General features: G+C 48.7%; 1 protein-coding gene across 5 annotated transcripts in view; it reads left to right on the top strand.

Moving 5' to 3' along the window:
- Positions 1–10,664, top strand: part of LOC118510140 — a 45,264-nt gene extending 34,600 nt beyond the window's left edge. For all 5 annotated transcript variants that reach the window (XM_036051625.1, XM_036051621.1, XM_036051622.1 and 2 more), the window contains one exon: positions 1,666–10,664. In XM_036051625.1, coding sequence (XP_035907518.1) covers positions 1,725–8,003 — 6,279 coding nt within the window. In that variant the 5' untranslated portion in view covers positions 1,666–1,724 and the 3' untranslated portion in view covers positions 8,004–10,664. The remainder of the gene's footprint in view (positions 1–1,665) is intronic.
- Positions 10,665–18,963: the final 8,299 nt, after the last annotated feature.

An 18,963-nucleotide genomic window follows, 5' to 3' on the forward strand; every position in this document is an offset into this window, starting at 1 on the left:
CAGGTTCTTTGTAACTGGCATTAAGTGCTATGGAAAGCTATCAGAATTTTCCTCTCCAAACTTTTAATACGAATATGTTTGATTTTTACTGATCGAAATTATTTACAAAACAGACTTCGTTTTGTCATGTACTCCAAAATTTGAGATATACTTGTTTGAGGTGATAAGGCGTACCTTGTGCATTGACTGTGTACTTTTTGCATTTTTAAATAGACTTAGTACAGAGCATTTGCCGTCATCTGCATAACGGCAACTTCAAACGAACGTCATATGTTTGTGCACTAAAGAAGGTTGATGTTACACTAGAGCTCCAAGGCCTTTGAAGCGGCGTTAGTCAGTGTTCTCGTTCCACATTCTATTTCAAGGTCAAATTTTAAAGATTTTCTAGCTTTAGAAACATTCGGATTTTACGTTTGTAGTATATTTTCCCTGTTTGAATTTCATAGTACAGGCAAATACCAACATTTTCCCTGCTCTTACTCTAAAATAAATTGAAAATACATTTTATACTGTGATTGCATACTTTAAGGCGTTATGAGCATCTTAAGCGATATCACTAGAAAGTTGATGCTGATGAGTTGTAACAATTCTCCTCATAAATTTGGAATATTTACTTAAATTAAAGCAGACAGGCGTCTAGCAGTAAACATATTTTTCCACCCAGTCTAAATTGCTTTCCCGTCAAAGCTCCAGCCACAAAATACAAAACCATACGAAAAAGTAACAACCGGAAGCAACGATTTGAAAAGCGGAAATACTAATGCTTCCGAACCATAGTCATTCGGCGCAAAACAAAAGAAAGGACACGCGTAAAGGCAGAACACAAAACTCCATTACGATCGCTTATGCCCGATTAGATTAGCCATCAATAGTGTAGCATAAAATTGCACCACCGGCACCAGAGCAACCACCAGCTGCCACCACCCGCAGAACGCAGTTCGTTCTAATGAATTCCTCTACTTGGCAGCACTGACCCAAAAGAAAATGATGGCGGCGCTGACCGCGCGCGTGTGGAACAATAACGCCAACCGGGCGGTGCGTTGAGTTCCCTTTCGTTCGGGAACGGAACGGTGTAATTATTCAAATATATGTCAAATCAATTATGATGAATAATTTACGGTGCCCGGGGGGGGGGGGGTGGAGTATGGGGCTGTCTGCAGGCTACCCCTTTGGCTGACAGTTCCAGCACCAGTGTGGGTTTTTCCCGGTGGGCCATTATCTGGCTGGAACGTGGATGCCTGCCAGCAGTGGCATGATGGTTGTGATGGTCCCATTTTTACTTGGTGGCTCCATTATTTCACTTCCATTTTCATGTTGCATACGGTACGGACCGGCCAATGGGTGGCTGCCGTGGAAACGGTGGAAAGTCTCTGAAAGCCGTCACAGATGGCAAATGGACGTAAGGCATGTGGAAAGGGTGGTTAGCGAGAATGTTTGCAGCGGGCTTATCGATTGGTTGGGATGAAAGCAAATGGCGTTAATGCTGGGCGAGAAAAAGTGAAAGCTTTTCCTTCGGCTGTCACCCCGGCTCGACACGAAATTTCGGAACGCCGAAGTCTTAGTTGGACACAGAATCGTTAAACATTTTGATAACGTTTTAGAGCAAATTTATCTACTATCACTAATAGCACTTTCTCTTTCTCCCTTCTTATCTGTTTCATGTAGCGCCCTCACACTGTATCAGATGAATCGCTAGGCACAGTGGCGTCCTCCGTACACCGACAATGGAACATCATGGTGGACTGTTTGCGGACATTTCGAACAGTTTCCCGGGCGCCAGCGGCCTGCCGACCACCAATGTGAAGTACCACCTTCACAACCCTCCCCAGATCCCACCGCAACCCCCTCCGCCTCCAGTGCCTCCCTTCGGGTCCTCTCGGCAGTACCACCAGTACCAACACCAACACCACAATTCCCAGCAGCAGCAGCAGACGCTCAACGTCCATCTGCAGAATTCGACCTCATCGCAACAGACTCCGGCACAGTCAGTCGTTGTTGGCGGGTACGGACAGCAGAGTCATGTTATACAGCAGTCACAGCAGCAGCAGCAGCAACAGCAACACCAACAACCTGATCTACAGACCTCATCAACCCAACGGCAGCATCATCTGGAGAGTCTGCATCAGACACTAGGTGGAGGTAGTGGAGGACTCTACCCGGACAGCAGCGCGACCGGTCTTTTCGACACCGGTAGTACCAACACAGCTTCTTCGCTCTGCGCCAACAGTAGCTCCGGGTCTGGTAATAGTGGTAGCAACGGTAGCAGCAACAACGCAGGAGCAGCTAGCAGCAACAGTAGCTACAGCTCGAGCATCACCAACAGCTCGCGCAAGTTCGAAACCAACACCGGGGACAGCATTACGTACAACATCAACAACATCAACACCAACATAGTGAACAACATCAGCAGCGGTCAGGGAGCTCCTCCAGCCATTGCGGCCATTACGAATGGTGGTGACTTTCTCGCTGGAGTAGCAGCGTCCACCCCGCAGTACGGCACCGGCAGTGGCTCCACGATCGCAGTGAACGGTGCTGGTGGTGGTGTTGGTGGCGCACAGCAAGCTGCCAGCAATCCTACCATCATAAACATTAGCAATAACAATCACAACATTATGGCACCGCCGTACCCGTACCATGGTCCACCGCAGTATCAACCGAAGATGGGTGGCAGCGGAGGTTCAACGGCGTACAAGGAGATGAGCGGGAAGTATGGGTCAATAGGCGCGGCCGGAAGTGGAACGGGCGGTGCGGCAGGTAGTTGGGCTGAGTATGCATCCCACCATCACCATCACGAAGCGACGGTGATCGGGAACTTTGAGGCGAAGAACCCGAACAAGTACCATCACACAGTGTCCGGTGCGACGACCGCCGCGACTGGCTCACGCATGTCCGGAGGCTATCGATACGCCTCCGGTGGGTCTGATTACGTATCCCAACCCAGCGCGACGGCTCACTACGGTGGACCCTCGCACACTGGTGGAGGTGGAGCTGGTTATGGGCTTTACCATCCTGACGGAGTGCAGGCGACACCGATACAGCAATCCCAAGCGACAGGTGCTCCTGGGACACATCCGGGATACGAAGCGTATCCGCACATCGTGCGCAACAAGTACTCTGGTGCGGGACCTCCACCAGGAATGCATGTGTCGAGCGGATCCCGGGTGGCTCCCTCGCATGCCGATCTCATGTACAACGAACGATCTCAACGATACGTCAGTAGCTACGGCGCCGGCAATACCTACATGCCTTCGACCGGTGCTGGACCAGCTGGTGCGGGGAGTGCTGGAACTGGTGCGACCGGAACAGGTACGGCTTACTACACCCAGATGGGTCCGGCGAAAGGTATGATGAATCCTGGTATGGAGTACTACGGTACGACCTACACCAAACAGCTATCTGGCTCGCACTCACACCACACCCCCAACAATCCTTACATCCCACCGAATCGGATGGCGTACGCGAGTCAGACAGGTGCCGGATACCACCCGCACCCGTCCCATCCTGCCCATCATCATGTGCCACATGCGCATCATAAGAGTGCCGTCACAGGATACGGGTATACGAGCGCCAATGGGTCCGTCTCATCGTACGACGACCCTTACCATCAGCGGTCGATGAGTGGACGAGTGCCGTTGCCTCATCCATACACCACCGATCCACACCATCTACAGAGTGCTGCGGGAGCGACACCTTATGGTGCAACCGGTGCCGGTAGCTACCACCATCAAGTGCAAGGACCAATGGGATATCCCAATCCCAAGTTGACATTTAACAAAAACCTCAACGATTTCTACACACCGAATGTGACGACGAGTAGCGTTCCTCAGCATTACGCTGCTGGACATCCGGGATCGATACAACCGGCCGGTCTGACGCACTCGGGACACTACGCCATGAAGTATGCTTCGCAACCGGTAGTACAGCCACAGAAGCACTCGAGCATAAACGGAGGTACGGCAATGGGCCCTGCAGGTGTTCCGGCGTCCTTGGGCCAGCAGAGCCGGAAATCGTCCAGCTGTTTCTACGATACACCGAGCCCGGTTATTGACATCAATCATCCACTGATCGACCTGGAGGAGCAGATCAACAGTGTGAAGATTCTCAAGAGTGGTCCGTCACCGATGGCTGCCGGACAGGGGTCGATGTACGATACGAACCATCCGCTCAACTACGACTGTCAGCAGATGTATCTGAAGAACCGGTACATGCACTCGAAACCGGTTCAACCGGTCCCGAGCAGCACCACCAATCCCGTCGGATACGGTAGTGGACAATCGATCTCTACCGGCGAACAGCACCTTCATCATCCTCACCAGCGTCATCAGCTTCACCATCACCAACCGCATCCGGAGGTGGTGGGAGCTTACGGTGGCTATGCTACGATGGAAGATCTTGGACTAGAGCCGCGTAGCTTCGCGTTGGATGAGAACCTGAAGGACAAGAGCTTGCGCGACTATCTGACGAGCTGGAGCGAGATGGAAGAGGAAGAAGGAGGTGGTGGTACGGGTGTTGCTGCGAAGGCTTCGAAGGAAACGAACAACAACTTGGCTGCACATCAGAACTACGAGTCCTGCAAGTATATCGGTCAGCTTCAACCGTCACTGGAAACAACCCCAACAGTGTCGGAAGAAGTTCCGGTAACACCACAACAGGCAGTTACTGAAGACGTAACAGTAAAAGGTAGTCCGGAAGCTATTGCGGAAGATCCTTCTCCATCACCACCGTTAACAGCACCAGCAGTAGCAGCAACAGCAGTACCCCCTGTTACTGGACACACAGGAGTAATAGTCGCGAATGTACAAAGCAACGGTAACCTACCAGATATTCTGGTGGACATTGAGAAGCCCGCAAAATCGGAAGAAACCGGTAAGGATGGTGAGAAGCTGTACATCCTCGAGACGTACGATGTGCCACAGAGCGAGCTAAACAAGTACAAGCATCTGAGCGTGATCAACGAGCTGCCGAAGAACGTGGTACCCATCAACGATAGTGCCGATTCCCTTAAGTTCCTCGAGGAGATCGAATCCAACCGTGAGAAGTACTACCAGACGGAGCTCGAGTCGGAGGTAGTGTATGAGGAGAAGGAAAGGGAGAAAGAGAAGGAGGAGATGGTGGAAGAGGACAAAGCAGTGGTAGACGTGAAGGAAGCGTTACCTGAGCAGAAATCGGTCATCCAACAGCCAAAGCACGAAACCGAAGCTTCACGAGTGGAAAACATCGACGAACACGTTGATGATCTTCAGAGTGAAGATATCAAACCTTCAAAGGAGGAAGTTGTGGAGAAATCGCCCGAATGTAAGCCTGAAGATCTATCTCAATCAAAGATTAAGGAGGAGATCAAACAAGCTCCCGAAACGATCGAGCAAAAGAAAGAAGTCCTCGCCGAAGATCACATCGAAGCGGAAGTAAAGTGCGACACCACTGAGCCAATCCCACCCGAAGCTACACCAAAAGACTCTTCGTCTGCCGACGAGGAAGCATCCTTCAAGGTGCCCCGTTGTTTCCCGAAGTACCGGAAACGACGCTTCTACGACTACGATATGCCCCGGTTCCCGAAGAAGGCGCGTCGCTCCAGCATCGAAGAGTTTATCAATTGTGATATACCGAAATTCAAAGTACAAACTGTCAAACGTAGCCCCAAAAGTCTGCTGAATCTGTTGGTAGACACGCTCAACTCGAAACCGTTCCGTCGGTGGGCTAAGGAAGATCTCGCCCGAAGGCAGGCTCTACTGCAGGAGGACGATCGTGGTGCTGTGGTGAAAATGAGCGAGCCGGTACAGGAAGAAAAGTCGATCGTGCCGGAACACGATCCGGTGGAGGAGATGATGTCGATACCGTCCGAACGGGAGGAACCACAGGAAAGGCAAACGGTGTTGGTGTTGTCTTCTGTTCCTTCGCTGAGGGAGATGTGTTACGAGCGGATACAATCGCTGGAGCTTTTCCATCAGCCAGCTACGCTGAAGGAGCTGTGCGAGAGCGTTATCCGATTGAGCAAACACCTTTATATCATCGAGGAGATGAAAAGTGAACCGCCCCGGTTACAGGATCTCTGCAAAGCCGTCCTCAGTGAGACGAACATCTTCATCGACGTAACGACGAACGAGGTGTGCATCATTGACGATGATGACGATCAGGTCGGGAGTGACAGTTGTGAGATCGTTCCTACCGATACGACCACCCCAAACACGGGCCGTGTGTTTATCGTCGAGGAAGATCGTGGTTCGATCGCGGATCTCCTGCGTGAAAACATTCAGCTGCAGGAGGAAGATCTCGTCGTCGTACGGCAGGATCTTGGCGAAGGGTGCGAAGATCACGACATCTTTATGACTGATCTTGCAGCCCAGCCGGAACCGATGCTTGCGGCGGAAAGCGAAAGTGACATCTTTAGTCGCGTCGAGCAAGAGATCGAGAAGATGATGCACACGAGTTCGTCCGAGGATGAGGCGGAGGTTTCCACGAAAGAGTCGGAGCTGTTTGCGTTTGCCGAGGACGTGGAGTGTGTACAGTACGAGGAGGTTGTGCCGGTGCATGCGGAAGAGCAGAATGTGAAGGAGGGTGTGCTTAAAGCACTGCGAGCAAAGTACACTACGCGACGCGTCGGACAGCGGAGACTTCAACAGCGGCTGGTGCGCAAGTATGTCGTCTATCAACGGTTCATTGAAACCTGTTCTGGGGTCTTGCCACGGAGTTCGCTTCGATGGCGGAAAGCGATCGACACTCGAAGCGCATCGGGTAGAGAGGTGTTGGAGTCTCATCCGGTGCAGCAGGACGAGGAGAGTAATTGTTCGAGCAGTTCGAATAGCTCTGGTAGCAGCCGCTCGTCAAGCTCTTCTCGCACCAGTCACTCATCGCGATCTTCGTCCTCTAGCTCGTCCTCGTCTAGCAGCAGCAGTAGCAGTAGTAGTAGTAGTAGCAGTAGCAGCAGCAGCAGCGAGATGGAGGATGAGGAAGAAACGGTCAAGCTGGTAGCAGCGGTAGAACTAGTACCACCGGAAGAGCTCTCGAGTACCAGTGTAGCGGTAGAGGAGACAAACAATAATACCATCGAGCTCACAGACTCGGCCATCCCGCCAGAGCAGCAGAAGGACACGGCCACGATAAAGCACGAAGAATCTCAACCCGAGCAGACGAAGATCGGCTCCGACCCTGGCCGAAGTCCAGTCCGGTGTGATGATAGTAGCGCCAGTAGCTGTAGTAGCAGGAATGGGAAGCAGAGTCCCACCAGCGTCAGCAGTCCGTACAGTAGCAGTAAGGGCAGCAACAGCAGCAAAAGTCCACCCAGTTCCTTGGAGCAGCGGACTGCGACAAAGTTCACCTACACCACCGAACGACCACGCTCGGTCATCGTTTCACCGCCGATTGCCAAAAGGAAGAAAAAGCTTTCGTTCGAGGAAAGTCTGCTCAACATCGATCAAATGTATCGGAAACCGGCGAGCCCGGCAGCAACGGCCTGCACCACACCGCTGCCCCGTTCAGGCTCAAGTCCACAGTCCCGTCCGAATGTGATCGTGAACGTGAACAATAAGCGTGAAGTTCCGCGCAAGCTGATCATACCGTCGTACAAGATCTTCGACCAAACTTCGGATGAAACGCACCCGCCTGTCAACGGACATCACCGGAAGGCATCGATGGACGTGGACGCTGGGATGCTGTTCGGGTTAGGCTCGAGCGACTTTGGCAAACCAATTCATAGGCGTCGAACGTCCATCAGTACCGCACCAACGTACGCACGGTCGAACTCGTCGTCCGATGCGGACCGACGGATTCGTGGCTTGGAGCGTCGGAAAGCTGCACTGGTAAGACGGCGGAGTTGCTGCTGTTCCCCGTTGCGGTCACCACCGGACTCACCGCTACCGCTGACCGTGGGCACGAAGTCGTCAGTGATGGGCCAGCTGGGCGGCACACCGGTGCCGTACGTGCGCCTGGAGCGAAACGATTACGTGGAAAAGCTGGCAGAGAGCTATCGTCGGCAGGCACAGCAACAACACCCAAGGTCGTCGTAGGTTCGTGCCATGCAGAAATCTACTAGCAGAAGCTTAGACCAGGTAAAACCGGCGAACCCTTTTCTAATCCATTCTTAGCTTTGGACGAACGAGAAACGCTCTCGGTTTTTAATCGACAGTCGATTATGTACGCATGAGTGGATTGCTCTAGTTGAATTTACTGAGCTGAGTGTTTTAAGATTTTGGAATTGCATTCCTTTAAGCTTTAGAAGCATTCATTTTTAGCAAAAGTGGTAGCTGGGAAAACATAGTTCACATAAGCGCATAAGCGAGTAAGTCACAAGCGTTGTTAGTCTTACGTTTAAGGGGTTTTACCATTTTTTTTTTTCCTGCAAGTCTATCGCTACCAACCGGCACCGTAACTTAAATTGTGTGCGGGTTTTTTTTCCCCTCTTCGCTTCTGATGGAAAAGAAATCATCACTACTGGCACGTACTTAAAACGACAAACAAACAGCCACGAAAAAGTATGACGATTATAGTAAACGTTCAGTGTGCACTCGGTCAGTTTGCAATGCAACATTTTATCACTTCACTTCAGTTTGTTGGGCATGATTGTTAACGCATGGGGGTGCTAGCTAGTGTTGTAAGCATAGTTTTATTCGCACAACTGTAAGCATTGTGTTGGACGGTCGTTATGGCAAGCAAAGGCGGTTGCTATAATGGTGTATGGAAGCATTTTATAGCATGCTGCTGTTGTGTGCGATTTAGCAAAGCTTCTACTGAAAGCTTGAAAGCTTCCGAGCTGGAATGGGAAAAAGCATGATTTTTCACACACTATAGGTAAAGTTGAGATAAATGGAAATGTGAAAAATATTTTCATTTTAAATTTTGTTATTTTATTTTAATTTTCTAGCATTTTTTCTATAATTTTTTTAAAGCAAATCGAAGGATTTTAAAAAAATAATTTAAAAAACGTTTGGCAAAAGGGTTTCATAAATTTTAATTTTTTTTTATTGATTTTATGACAAAATCGTGTGACTTATTTCAAGCAAGTTTCACAATTAAATTGAAATGCATTCAAATATTGTTGCATAACATATTTTTTAACGTAACGTTTTTTCTTTGCACGAACGCTACGAATGATGCAGCGATGTTGTCATTATCATTCATCTAGTCAAATGTTGTCGTTGCTGTTGCTGTTGCATTCATTGTTTGATGGTTGAGGTTTGTTTTTAAACAGCGGACACAGTAAGGAAGAAATGCGATTTTAGCAGTTTAGGTACTCTCACTTTACCTAGGCAATAAGTTTTATGACAAGCAAAAAGAAAGAAAAAAAATGAAACAACCACCCAACCGTACCCACCATTTCGTTTTCTAAGCACGCGTGTTAAACACTCTAGTGTAAATGTTACATTTTGTCTGCGTGGGGCATTTTGTGTGTGCGTGTGTTTAGTGTATTATTTACTTGCTAGGAGTACTGATTTGGTATGATTTCTTAAATATCCCGCACTAGTAGCTGTAAGGCTTTGTGGTATAGAATAATTTGGCTTTTGTTTTGCTTGTTTACTAGGTTAAGTGTAAAGCTGTTTCTTAGTTTGTTTTAAAACAAAATAAAAACAATAATTGAAAAATAAAGACAACGCCAGCAAAAGATTTCGAGTGCACAGTGTGTGTGCACATTAGTAAATAATAAAACAAAATGCAGAACATTGGTAAAACATACAAGCATTTGCGAGAGAGAGAGTGAGAGAGAGAGAAAACAACGCAAAATGGAACCAAAATGAAAGTGGGAAACAATGGCAAGGTGTAAAGTATAATGATTAAAACAAAAACACACAAAAAAACAAATCAGTGCCTTCAGGTGACAGAATACAAAAAGTGGCAGCCAAAGGACATATATTAGTGAAAAAAAAGAAAAGGAACACACTATACCTTTTAGCAAAACATAAAAGACAAACACAGCATACCAAAAGAAAAACGAAAAACAAAACAAAAACACAGATAATCACGAACCGTGAGGGGAACGTATAACACGGTAAAGTAGGTTATTGAATTATTGAATGCATATTATTTAAAATAAACACGCAAAAGAAGAAATCGTATGAAAAGGAGTAGGGAAAATGTTTTCGAGCATAAAAACATTTCAAAGTGCGAAAACCATTTTACAACAGCATTTGATGAAGAACGATTTAGAAGAGGAAAAACAGAGATAAAACAGCAGCAAGAAGGAATAGTAAGGGGGAAATGTCTTTAAATCCCATAGCCTACTATGTGAAGCTTAACGCGCTAGTATGTAATGGAGTATTTTAGTAGAAAGAAAAAAGATCTATACAAAAAGGATAAAATCAAAGTAGCTAATGAAGGAGACAAAACAATAAACATTCCTATACAAAATCACACACACACACACCACCATTCCTTTTCGCTTTCTCTTAACATTCCCTTTACTGTCCCATCGTTTTGGGACTTGTGGTAGAAAAAAAAACATAAAGCTTATATGGGTGTTGTTGTACGGAACCGTTTGCGTTTCTATTGTTTGTTTTTTTTCTTGAATACATACTGTTCGAGCAAAAAAAAAGAAAAGCAAAACACGTGCGTGCGTGTTTCTCTCTGTGTGTGTGTGCGTGAGTGTCGGTGTAAATTATGTTTTGTGTTTGGGAACGAAATAAAATTGTATTTAGTTGTTTTTGATTGTTGATTGAAAACGGAAACACTGAAAATCGTTTTTTACCCACTGTGCGAACGAACTAGCGACGTCGGCGTGGCATCCGAAATAGTGGCGGAGAAAATCCTGAGATGACTTGCATGCGGTGGTTATCAGTTTGGGAGGAAAAAAACAGAAAAAGACGCACACAAATGAACAGGAAATTTAATTGCTTTGCCTTATCGCTGACTAATTGGTCATCACATAAATAAAGTAGGATTGAACATAGACACACACACACACCCATATAGAATAGTAGGCATTGGTTGCTGAGAGCTGTCAGCTACGGGTAAGTTAGTTTATTTGTGCGATTCTGTATTTTCATATAAAACGATTCTTAGTTGCTTCCCGTTCAAAGCTCGAACTCCTCTTATCCGGCCACCTTCGGACGCACTGAGGCACGCGTGTTTACAAGTCTTTTGACCGGCTTCTTAGTTGCTAGCTTCCTCTTCACCTTCTTCAGCGATACGGTCTGGTTCGGTGGAACTTCACCCACAACTTCGGTGTCGATCATCAGTTTCCGCTTGGCGTAGCGGGCCGTTCCGAGATCGGTCAAAAGCGCAGAATCCGAGCTCGGTTGTCCAATCGATTCACCGGCCGTGATCAGCTCGTCCACCGTCACCATCCGGCCCTGACCGAGCAGCATCTGGATGAGCGTTCTTTCCGGATAGATCAAACTACCGACCGATGCCTCCAGGAACGTAAGGTAAAGGCAGATTAACACGGTCAGCCGCATCTTGTAGTACGCCGCAGGTTGATATGCCGGATGATTAAGGATGTAGTATTCGCTCACACCACAGCGTGTGTATGACGATCGAGAGACAGATGGAGCGAGATAATCCTGTTGAGCCTACTGTAATGCTCTAGCTTTACTGAGCTTCTTCCCACCGGGAACGTTCCACACTGAATGAGTCGCAACTTTTGCTAACACGCCCTGCAGACCCAGCGCTGTAGTACCGGTTATCTGTATCAGTAGCGTGGATTCTCCGACCTCTTAACCTATCGGCGGTAGTGGACTGAATTGGAGAGGCAACCCGGGGAAGATGCAAAAACGTGCAACCCGTGATTGGGATCTGCGGGCTTCGAAACCCTGCAAGAACAATCCCGCATTCATTCAACGTCCACTTGGAAGTGATTTTCCATCACGCACCCATGACATCTTATCAATGGTGGAACTGCACCCGTGGTGGAGGTATCAGGTCATCGGTAGGTTAAACGGAACACGAAAAGCGCTTCACTAACGTACGGCTGTTTATTGATTTCTTGGTGCGACCCTAACTTAAGAAGGGAACCTCCCGCCAGGAGGCCATTCTCCTAGTATCAAGTAATCGTAATTAACGCTACAACGGTAACACGAGAGCTATTCGGTAAAAGCTATTAACTCTCCAAAACAAAATTGGAGTGAGTGAGTGTGTGTCTTTTCGAAAGGTAGATAGTTAGGCAAGCGACTTGGAACGCGCCTTCTCCGTGACAACTTCAACGCAACAGCGACGGTGCCGGTTTGGATTAATTGTGTCTGTCTGTTTTGATTGCTTGCTAAATCATAAGTTGCTCCCATTCCAGCAAATGCTCTCGATCCCTCCGGGCCGAGATGAAAGCTAGATTCCTCAGCCCGAACTGGCCGAATCATGGTTTCAAGGTCTGCACCGACTAACGAATGTGCGAGGCTCTCGCCGAACTATCCGCAACCCGCACTTTCACACCTTTGGACACGCGCTGGACGTGGTGATCGCGTGCACCGGAGGATGCGCAACCGTGTGGGGACGGCGCATCAAATTAGGCACCGTTTAGGGTAGGGCTGGTGTGCGTGCCTGGCGGCGTCCAATTTATTTTCGAGCCATGTAGAAGGAGGATTATTGGTTTTCGGTACTGTAGAGGACCTTGCGTAAACTGAAGGGTTTCGTGTGCGGGGCCGCACTAGGGTTGTGCTGTAGGGATGGGAAGTACTGTCACGGGTGGTTCGGTACTGGAGTTCACCGAGGGTGCTTGCAGCTGAGGTTGAATGACAGGTGAAGGCTGTTCGGGCTGTTGTGGCTGTTGGGGCTGCTCTTGCTGACCTGGCTGCTGCTGCTTCTGCTGGGCTGGCGGGAACGGAAGCTGCATAGCGATAGGAATTCCTCCCGGAGGAATCTGATCCTTGCGCACGTACACGATCTGGAGCAGCTGGTTTGCGTCCTGCACCATCACCGGGATCAGCTCAGACTGGGCGAGTGGCACGGGCTCCGTCGTCGTGGTCGTAGCGTTCGCTTCGACCGGCGGAATTGCGGTCGTAGTCGAACGGCGACTTAACCGCTGCTGTCGACGCCTTTCGCGCTCCTCTTCCCGCTGCTGCGGTGATTTTGTGCTGGTCCGGACCGGTTTCGCGTAGGCCGAGACAGCGCCGGCCACTCCAACCGCTACCGCAGCCTTGACCAACTGGTTCGTCCTGCTTTTCGTCGGCTTGGAGAAGCTTACCGTAAACTTGCTGTAGCGATTCTGAGTCGGTGGCGTGTAGTAGTACTGCTGCTGCGGAACGTACTGCTGCTGAGGAACGTAGCGTTGCTGCGGAACATACTGCTGCTGCTGCTGCTGCTGAGGAACGTACTGTTGCACTGGCCGTGGGTTCACATTCCAACCGATCGGACGTTCGGTAACTTTTTTCGAGCTGCCGGAACTCCAGCTCCAGCTACGCTTCCGACGGGCCAGGCCCGGCACCGGCTGCTCCTGACCGGCGAACGTGCCCACATCACCTTGCACGAGAAAGAACAGATAGAGTGCAGCGAGAATGCGCATTCTGGCCACCGTTAGAACAAAACACCACTATACACTTGCACGACTGGCCACTAAATGATTCGCACCACCGAAACGGAAGGATCTAAAATAACGTGGCTCGAAGCCTGTTCTTTCCCACATAATCAAAAGGTTTGCCTGCGAAAACTCTTATCAAACTAATTGCGACGCGGTGCCCTGACCCCGAGGTTCCTGGAAGATGGATGGCAGGATCACATTCGCGATGCTCCCAAAATTGATACGATGGTGGCGAGTAGAAGCAGGAACTGAGATACGCCGGCGCCAACCGTTTGTCCAGCACAGGGACTAGCGTCGGCGACGAGTCTTTGCGGTGGTTCGGGAAGTAGCTGATGATCGTGCTCGGGAGACGGTTTGGCAGGTGTTCGTTTTGTTTTGATCGTTCCTGGCTCGTCCGCAGCGATCGGGTCTTCCTCCACTAAGCTGCCAAAATCCTGAAGATCGAAGTCGGGTAGATCGACCAGCAACGTTACTCGTCGCTTTGGTCGCACATCAGAACTCGTGGCTTTGGAGGGTGACGTGACATCCTCCACTTCTGCATCCACAGTCACATCCGGTCGGGATTCGGGCACGGTGGACAGCTTTCCCTTCTTTCCCACCCGACTCTTCGGTGTACTTTTCGGGGGATCTAACGCTTTCGCTAGCTTCACAATCCCCACGTTCACAAAGTCCGTCGCAATCTTATCGAACGTCACCACCGTGCGAGGATTGGTGTGCCGCGAGGGGAAAAAGTCCGCCAACCGTTCGCGCAACGCGGCCCACCGTGTGGCCAGCTTTGATTTCCGTTCTGCCGCACGCTGGCCGGGCGGTGGTCGCTTCGTAACGTGCTGGAACCGCACCCGGTACAGCGACCGTATGTCCCAATCGTTCACATCGGACACACCCAACGAGCGGGCCATATCTTGCGCCTGCTCTCCGGTGGCCTGTTCCAGCAGGAAGCTTCCGACCACCAGCACCCAGGCGGCCAGGACCAGCCTCAGAAAGCTCCACGAGAGTCGCATCGTGTTCCGTATTTGCCCGCGATTTGAGTCCGATCCACACTGCCCGATCACTAGTATAACACTGGCTAGCCGGAGTAAAACCAGGCAAAGCCAATCGAACCCCGGACTGCTGGCGTACCTTTTTGCAAACGGTGGCACCTATCGGGGGGGGAGGGCTTCGGAAAACCGGTCACGAAACACTTCTTCGATCGACATTTCTCGCGTGTTACGGCTCTTTAGCTCGAGGGGCCATGCCGAGTGTTGGAGAGCGAAGGAGGGGGTGAGCCGCGTTGGTGGACGGTGGAGGTGGTGGTGATTGTTTTGATTTTCACCAAACAAGTCTTCCTCGGTCCGGGGGGCCCCCGAGGTACCGAGAGTCTTGGCCGACCTTCGCCATGATGCAATGGAAAACGTTCGACGGGGAGTCGGTTTCTCGACTTCTTGCAGGGTCACTGCAAGCTGCTGGCGGGTGCCTACCGTTCTACCTACCCCAAAAGGTGGGCCGATGACCAGCCATCGTTCGGATTCGGAATCCGGAAGCACAATTGCGTGTTGATCACACCCAAACACACACACACCCACACACACATGCCCGCTAGTAATGCTGGGTTAAGGACGATTGCGTTGGAAATGGTCGAGCCACAGTTGGACTTCCACCGTACCTGTTCCGAATGCACCTGCGCGTGAGTGATTAAGCAGCGCAGCCGGTTCGTGCCCGAGCTTGCAGCGCGAGCATGAAAGTGCACTCGATGAACTGATGTCGTTGGTAATGTCGTTGCAAAGGGTTTTAATAATAGCATGGACAGGTCAAACCTGTTTGCCAGTAGGACATGCTTTCCTAGAATGCTGCGATGATTGATCGTTGCGATGATCGAGAGTGGGAAGAATCAGCATTAGGGCATCAACTTCGCAGTCTGTCTGTCTGCCTTTTTTGTTTCCACACCGATGTGTGGTGCCGGACGGGAAAAAGGAGGGCACAACTAGGTTAGGAATTTATTTCGAATTCGAGTTCTTCATTGGCTGTTGGTATGTACGTTCTCCAAGATGAATAACCTCATAATCTCATGGTGTAAATGTTCCTTGTGTGATAAGTTCTGCTGAGTATCGATGGGTCATATCAGTGAGCACCTCTTCTGAATTCTACAACCTATTGAACATATCAACAGTTACTCACAAGTATCATAACAACCTTCCAGATCTTATTGGACAAAGATTTTCACTCTCTTCATTCGGATGAGCCCTGCCGAACGGAAATTTTATTAGCTAATCGATTATCACACGTGAGCGCTCAAGAAAGCTGAAAAGGTAAGTAAAACGGGCCCGTCTCTTCATACATCATAGCCAAAAAAACCAGAAGCGATGGTGGTAGCAGTGTGTTATTATAGTGGTGTTATGGCGCATTAGTGGCGATCACAAGAGATCTCGCCATTCACAGTGCGATCTATTCACAAAGCACTCTCCATTCAGGCTGCGCTTGCACACGTGTGTGACTTCAGGTTGTCTTGTTTACTTTTTTAATGTTTTCTTTTATAATAATTATTTTTCAATGCTTTATCAGATAATAATATTCTAATTTAGCATAAATATGATATAGTTTCTACTACAAGAGTTTGATCACTTAAGGGCTGAATTCATAGATATTCAAGTTGAGTCTCGACTAATTATAGATTTTCTTGATAGCATATTTAGCTATCATTTTCCGTTTATGCTAAATTTATTCAGCTCTACCCACATTACAGCCTAGATATTCCAGATCGATGCTCAATATTCCCACCACAATTCGCACACTTTCGCAGTAAACAAGCACCACTGTTCAGAATGACTGTACCGTTTTTACCCACATTTCTTCAAAGGGGACTCCTCCACCGGTAGCATCTTCTCGCGCAGACCAACTCGACAACAACGAGAACGCTAGCGGCGCCAGTCTGTCTCAACCATTATTGATTATTATCGCAAGCTTGGAACGACGCCGAGCATGCCAAAAAGCTTGCAGCACGCTCGGCCACCAGACACATTCCAGCATCCGGGGACGTAGCATCAAGTGGTCTAGCAAGTCGTCTATTTCCGTTCGTACGTGCTGCTGCGTAGTGCTTTTTAAAGCATGAAGTGTGTCCAGCTGCTTTGGAGTGTTGCCTTCCTTCTGCTTTGTCCACTGTCCGAGTATCCTACCTCTTTGGTAGAATCAAAAGTGCGTAATCGTGTGCAAAAGTGGCAGCAAAGGACATGGCGTGCCCGGTTCGGGTCGGGCCTGAGGAGAGACTGGAAATCTGCCTTTGATCCACCGAAATCGAGCCACCGGTCACGGTACGGACTTTCCCCCCGGGAGGATGACTTTTTCACGCCGGACGGTGTACCGAACACTTACTCCAACTATCACTATCGGCGTGTGGGGAGCTCCAAAGCGTACCCGAAAGGGCAGCATTCGACCAAAGCCGCTTCCAACCGTTGGAGAGATCGGGATGCAGCCAGGCATGCCGTTGCAAACCGTTTGAAACGTCACATCCAACACGGAGGGCACGTGGTGGAACCGTCCGAGGAGCTGAAGGATTATCTTGACCCGCTCGATCTAATGCTGCTGGGTGACGAACCGAACAGTGAATTCATTCCACTGCAGCCCGAGTTTGAACCGCAGTACGTTATGGGCACGGAGGAAAACTCTCGGGAGCTACCGGCCAGTCCCGATTCCGATCCGCCCGCCGGTGGCGATAAGAAGCTGAAGGAATTTAAAATTGTCTTTCACCACCGTAATTTAAATGGGAGTGGTGTCCGATCGGGTGTTAGCTTAGGATTGCTTCCGTTCGTGCTAATCTTCTCGGCACTGGGCATCGGCCGTCTGCTACCGGATGATCATTAAACAGCTTCGGAAGTTATTGGAAATTATCTCTACCGTCCCACAGTATCAGTATACCACCCATCTAGCCTATTGGAGTGCATCTTATCGCTCGTTGCTGTAAGCAAAACAACGTGAAGGAGCTTCGGGTTGCACGCAGTAGCAATTAATCCGCCGTACGATGCGGTACTGTCGAACTGTTCGATTCGTTTGGTTTGTGGTTTTGTGCGGTTTGCTGTTGACGGACGGGGCAGCAGTACCCACTTCCGATTGCGGCACACCGGCGGCTAATGGCACGCACGGGGCAGGCGTGCCACAGACGGCTGTGGTTGGCAAACCAAACGTGCCAGAAATAAATCCGTTCCGATGGATCGTGTCGAAAGCGAGCTCAATTTTCAAGGGCTAATAAAAATAGTTAATAAAGAATGTGAATAATATACAGTAACCCGGAGGATTCGTTTTTCGCTTTTTTCTTAATTTGTTGATTTTTTTTTAAAATGCCTCACTTTTAAATCACATAATAATAAAATAAGGAAATTAACAATACGGCTTCAATTCTATTAATACATAAAAAAGAAGGAAAAATGTACCAATCCATGATTTGTTAGGGATTTTTTCAATGTTGATTAAGATCCTTCATTTACCTGCTACGAACCCTGCATTCGATGGCTTGTGCGCCTAAGGTATGCAATACGCAACACACCATTGCAATCAAGCACCATGGGAGTGACGCATTTCGATGAGGAATAAATTAAAATGCAATTATTTATAAAATATTTTTTCCAAAAGGGAAATTTTTTGAGCTTACGTATAAGATATTTATTGTTTAAAACATTGAATAAAACGCTAATAAACTAGATCAAAATAAGGGTAAGATAAATTTATCAAAAGCTCTTTATGGATAGTATGGCTAATTTTAAAATACCTTTTACTATAGAAGGTATTCAATCATTTGCTCTAACGATGGCACTAAAATCATTACTGCTCCTCTCCTCTCTCACGCAGGAGCTAACTTTTACCATGATGCAATACAAGACGATCACTTTTTGTAACCGTTTTGTTTCACGATGTTAAACAATGCTTCTTCCGAAAAAAAAGCTTCTAGCTTCACTGACTACGAAAACCGTTCACACATGACGTAAGCCCGCACGTAAGTAGTAGCTCTCAGTCCCTTGCACCTACCTATCACTGCCTCCCGCTCGGACACTCGGAATCATTCCGTTGCACATTAATATCCTTCCCAGTCCAGCATAACCCATATCGCCGTTTGCTACACATTTAATAACCAATCCCGCAAATGGAATGCATCGATAGGCGTCCCCGATTAATACAATTCTTCCAGCTCCATTTAGAGGTGGCTGGATTAATTTCCTCACCAAGGTAAAGGGCTATCCGCCGCTCAGAGCGCGAGCGGAACAAGTCGTTAAATGACAATTGCAAAGCTGCGGTACGGTTGGAAAATTATATCCAGCGCCGAAGATAAATTACGATAATGGGTATCGTAGTCATCGTCATCCCATTAACCGCGGTTGGGAACGGTGTGGAGGAAAAAGGGCTGATGACGATGTGTCAGGGTGGAATTTGAAGGTAAGCCTCCATAGCACACTTTTCAAGGTTAAGTTCCGGGGAGACATCACATTCTTGGTTTAAAAATTCTAGCTTCCACTTTCTAATGTAAACTACTTTCAACAAGTAGTAGCTGCTTTCTCAGAATTTCT

The sequence above is a fragment of the Anopheles stephensi genome, chromosome 3 (assembly GCF_013141755.1).
Source record: "Anopheles stephensi strain Indian chromosome 3, UCI_ANSTEP_V1.0, whole genome shotgun sequence".
Lineage (NCBI taxonomy): Eukaryota > Metazoa > Arthropoda > Insecta > Diptera > Culicidae > Anopheles > Anopheles stephensi.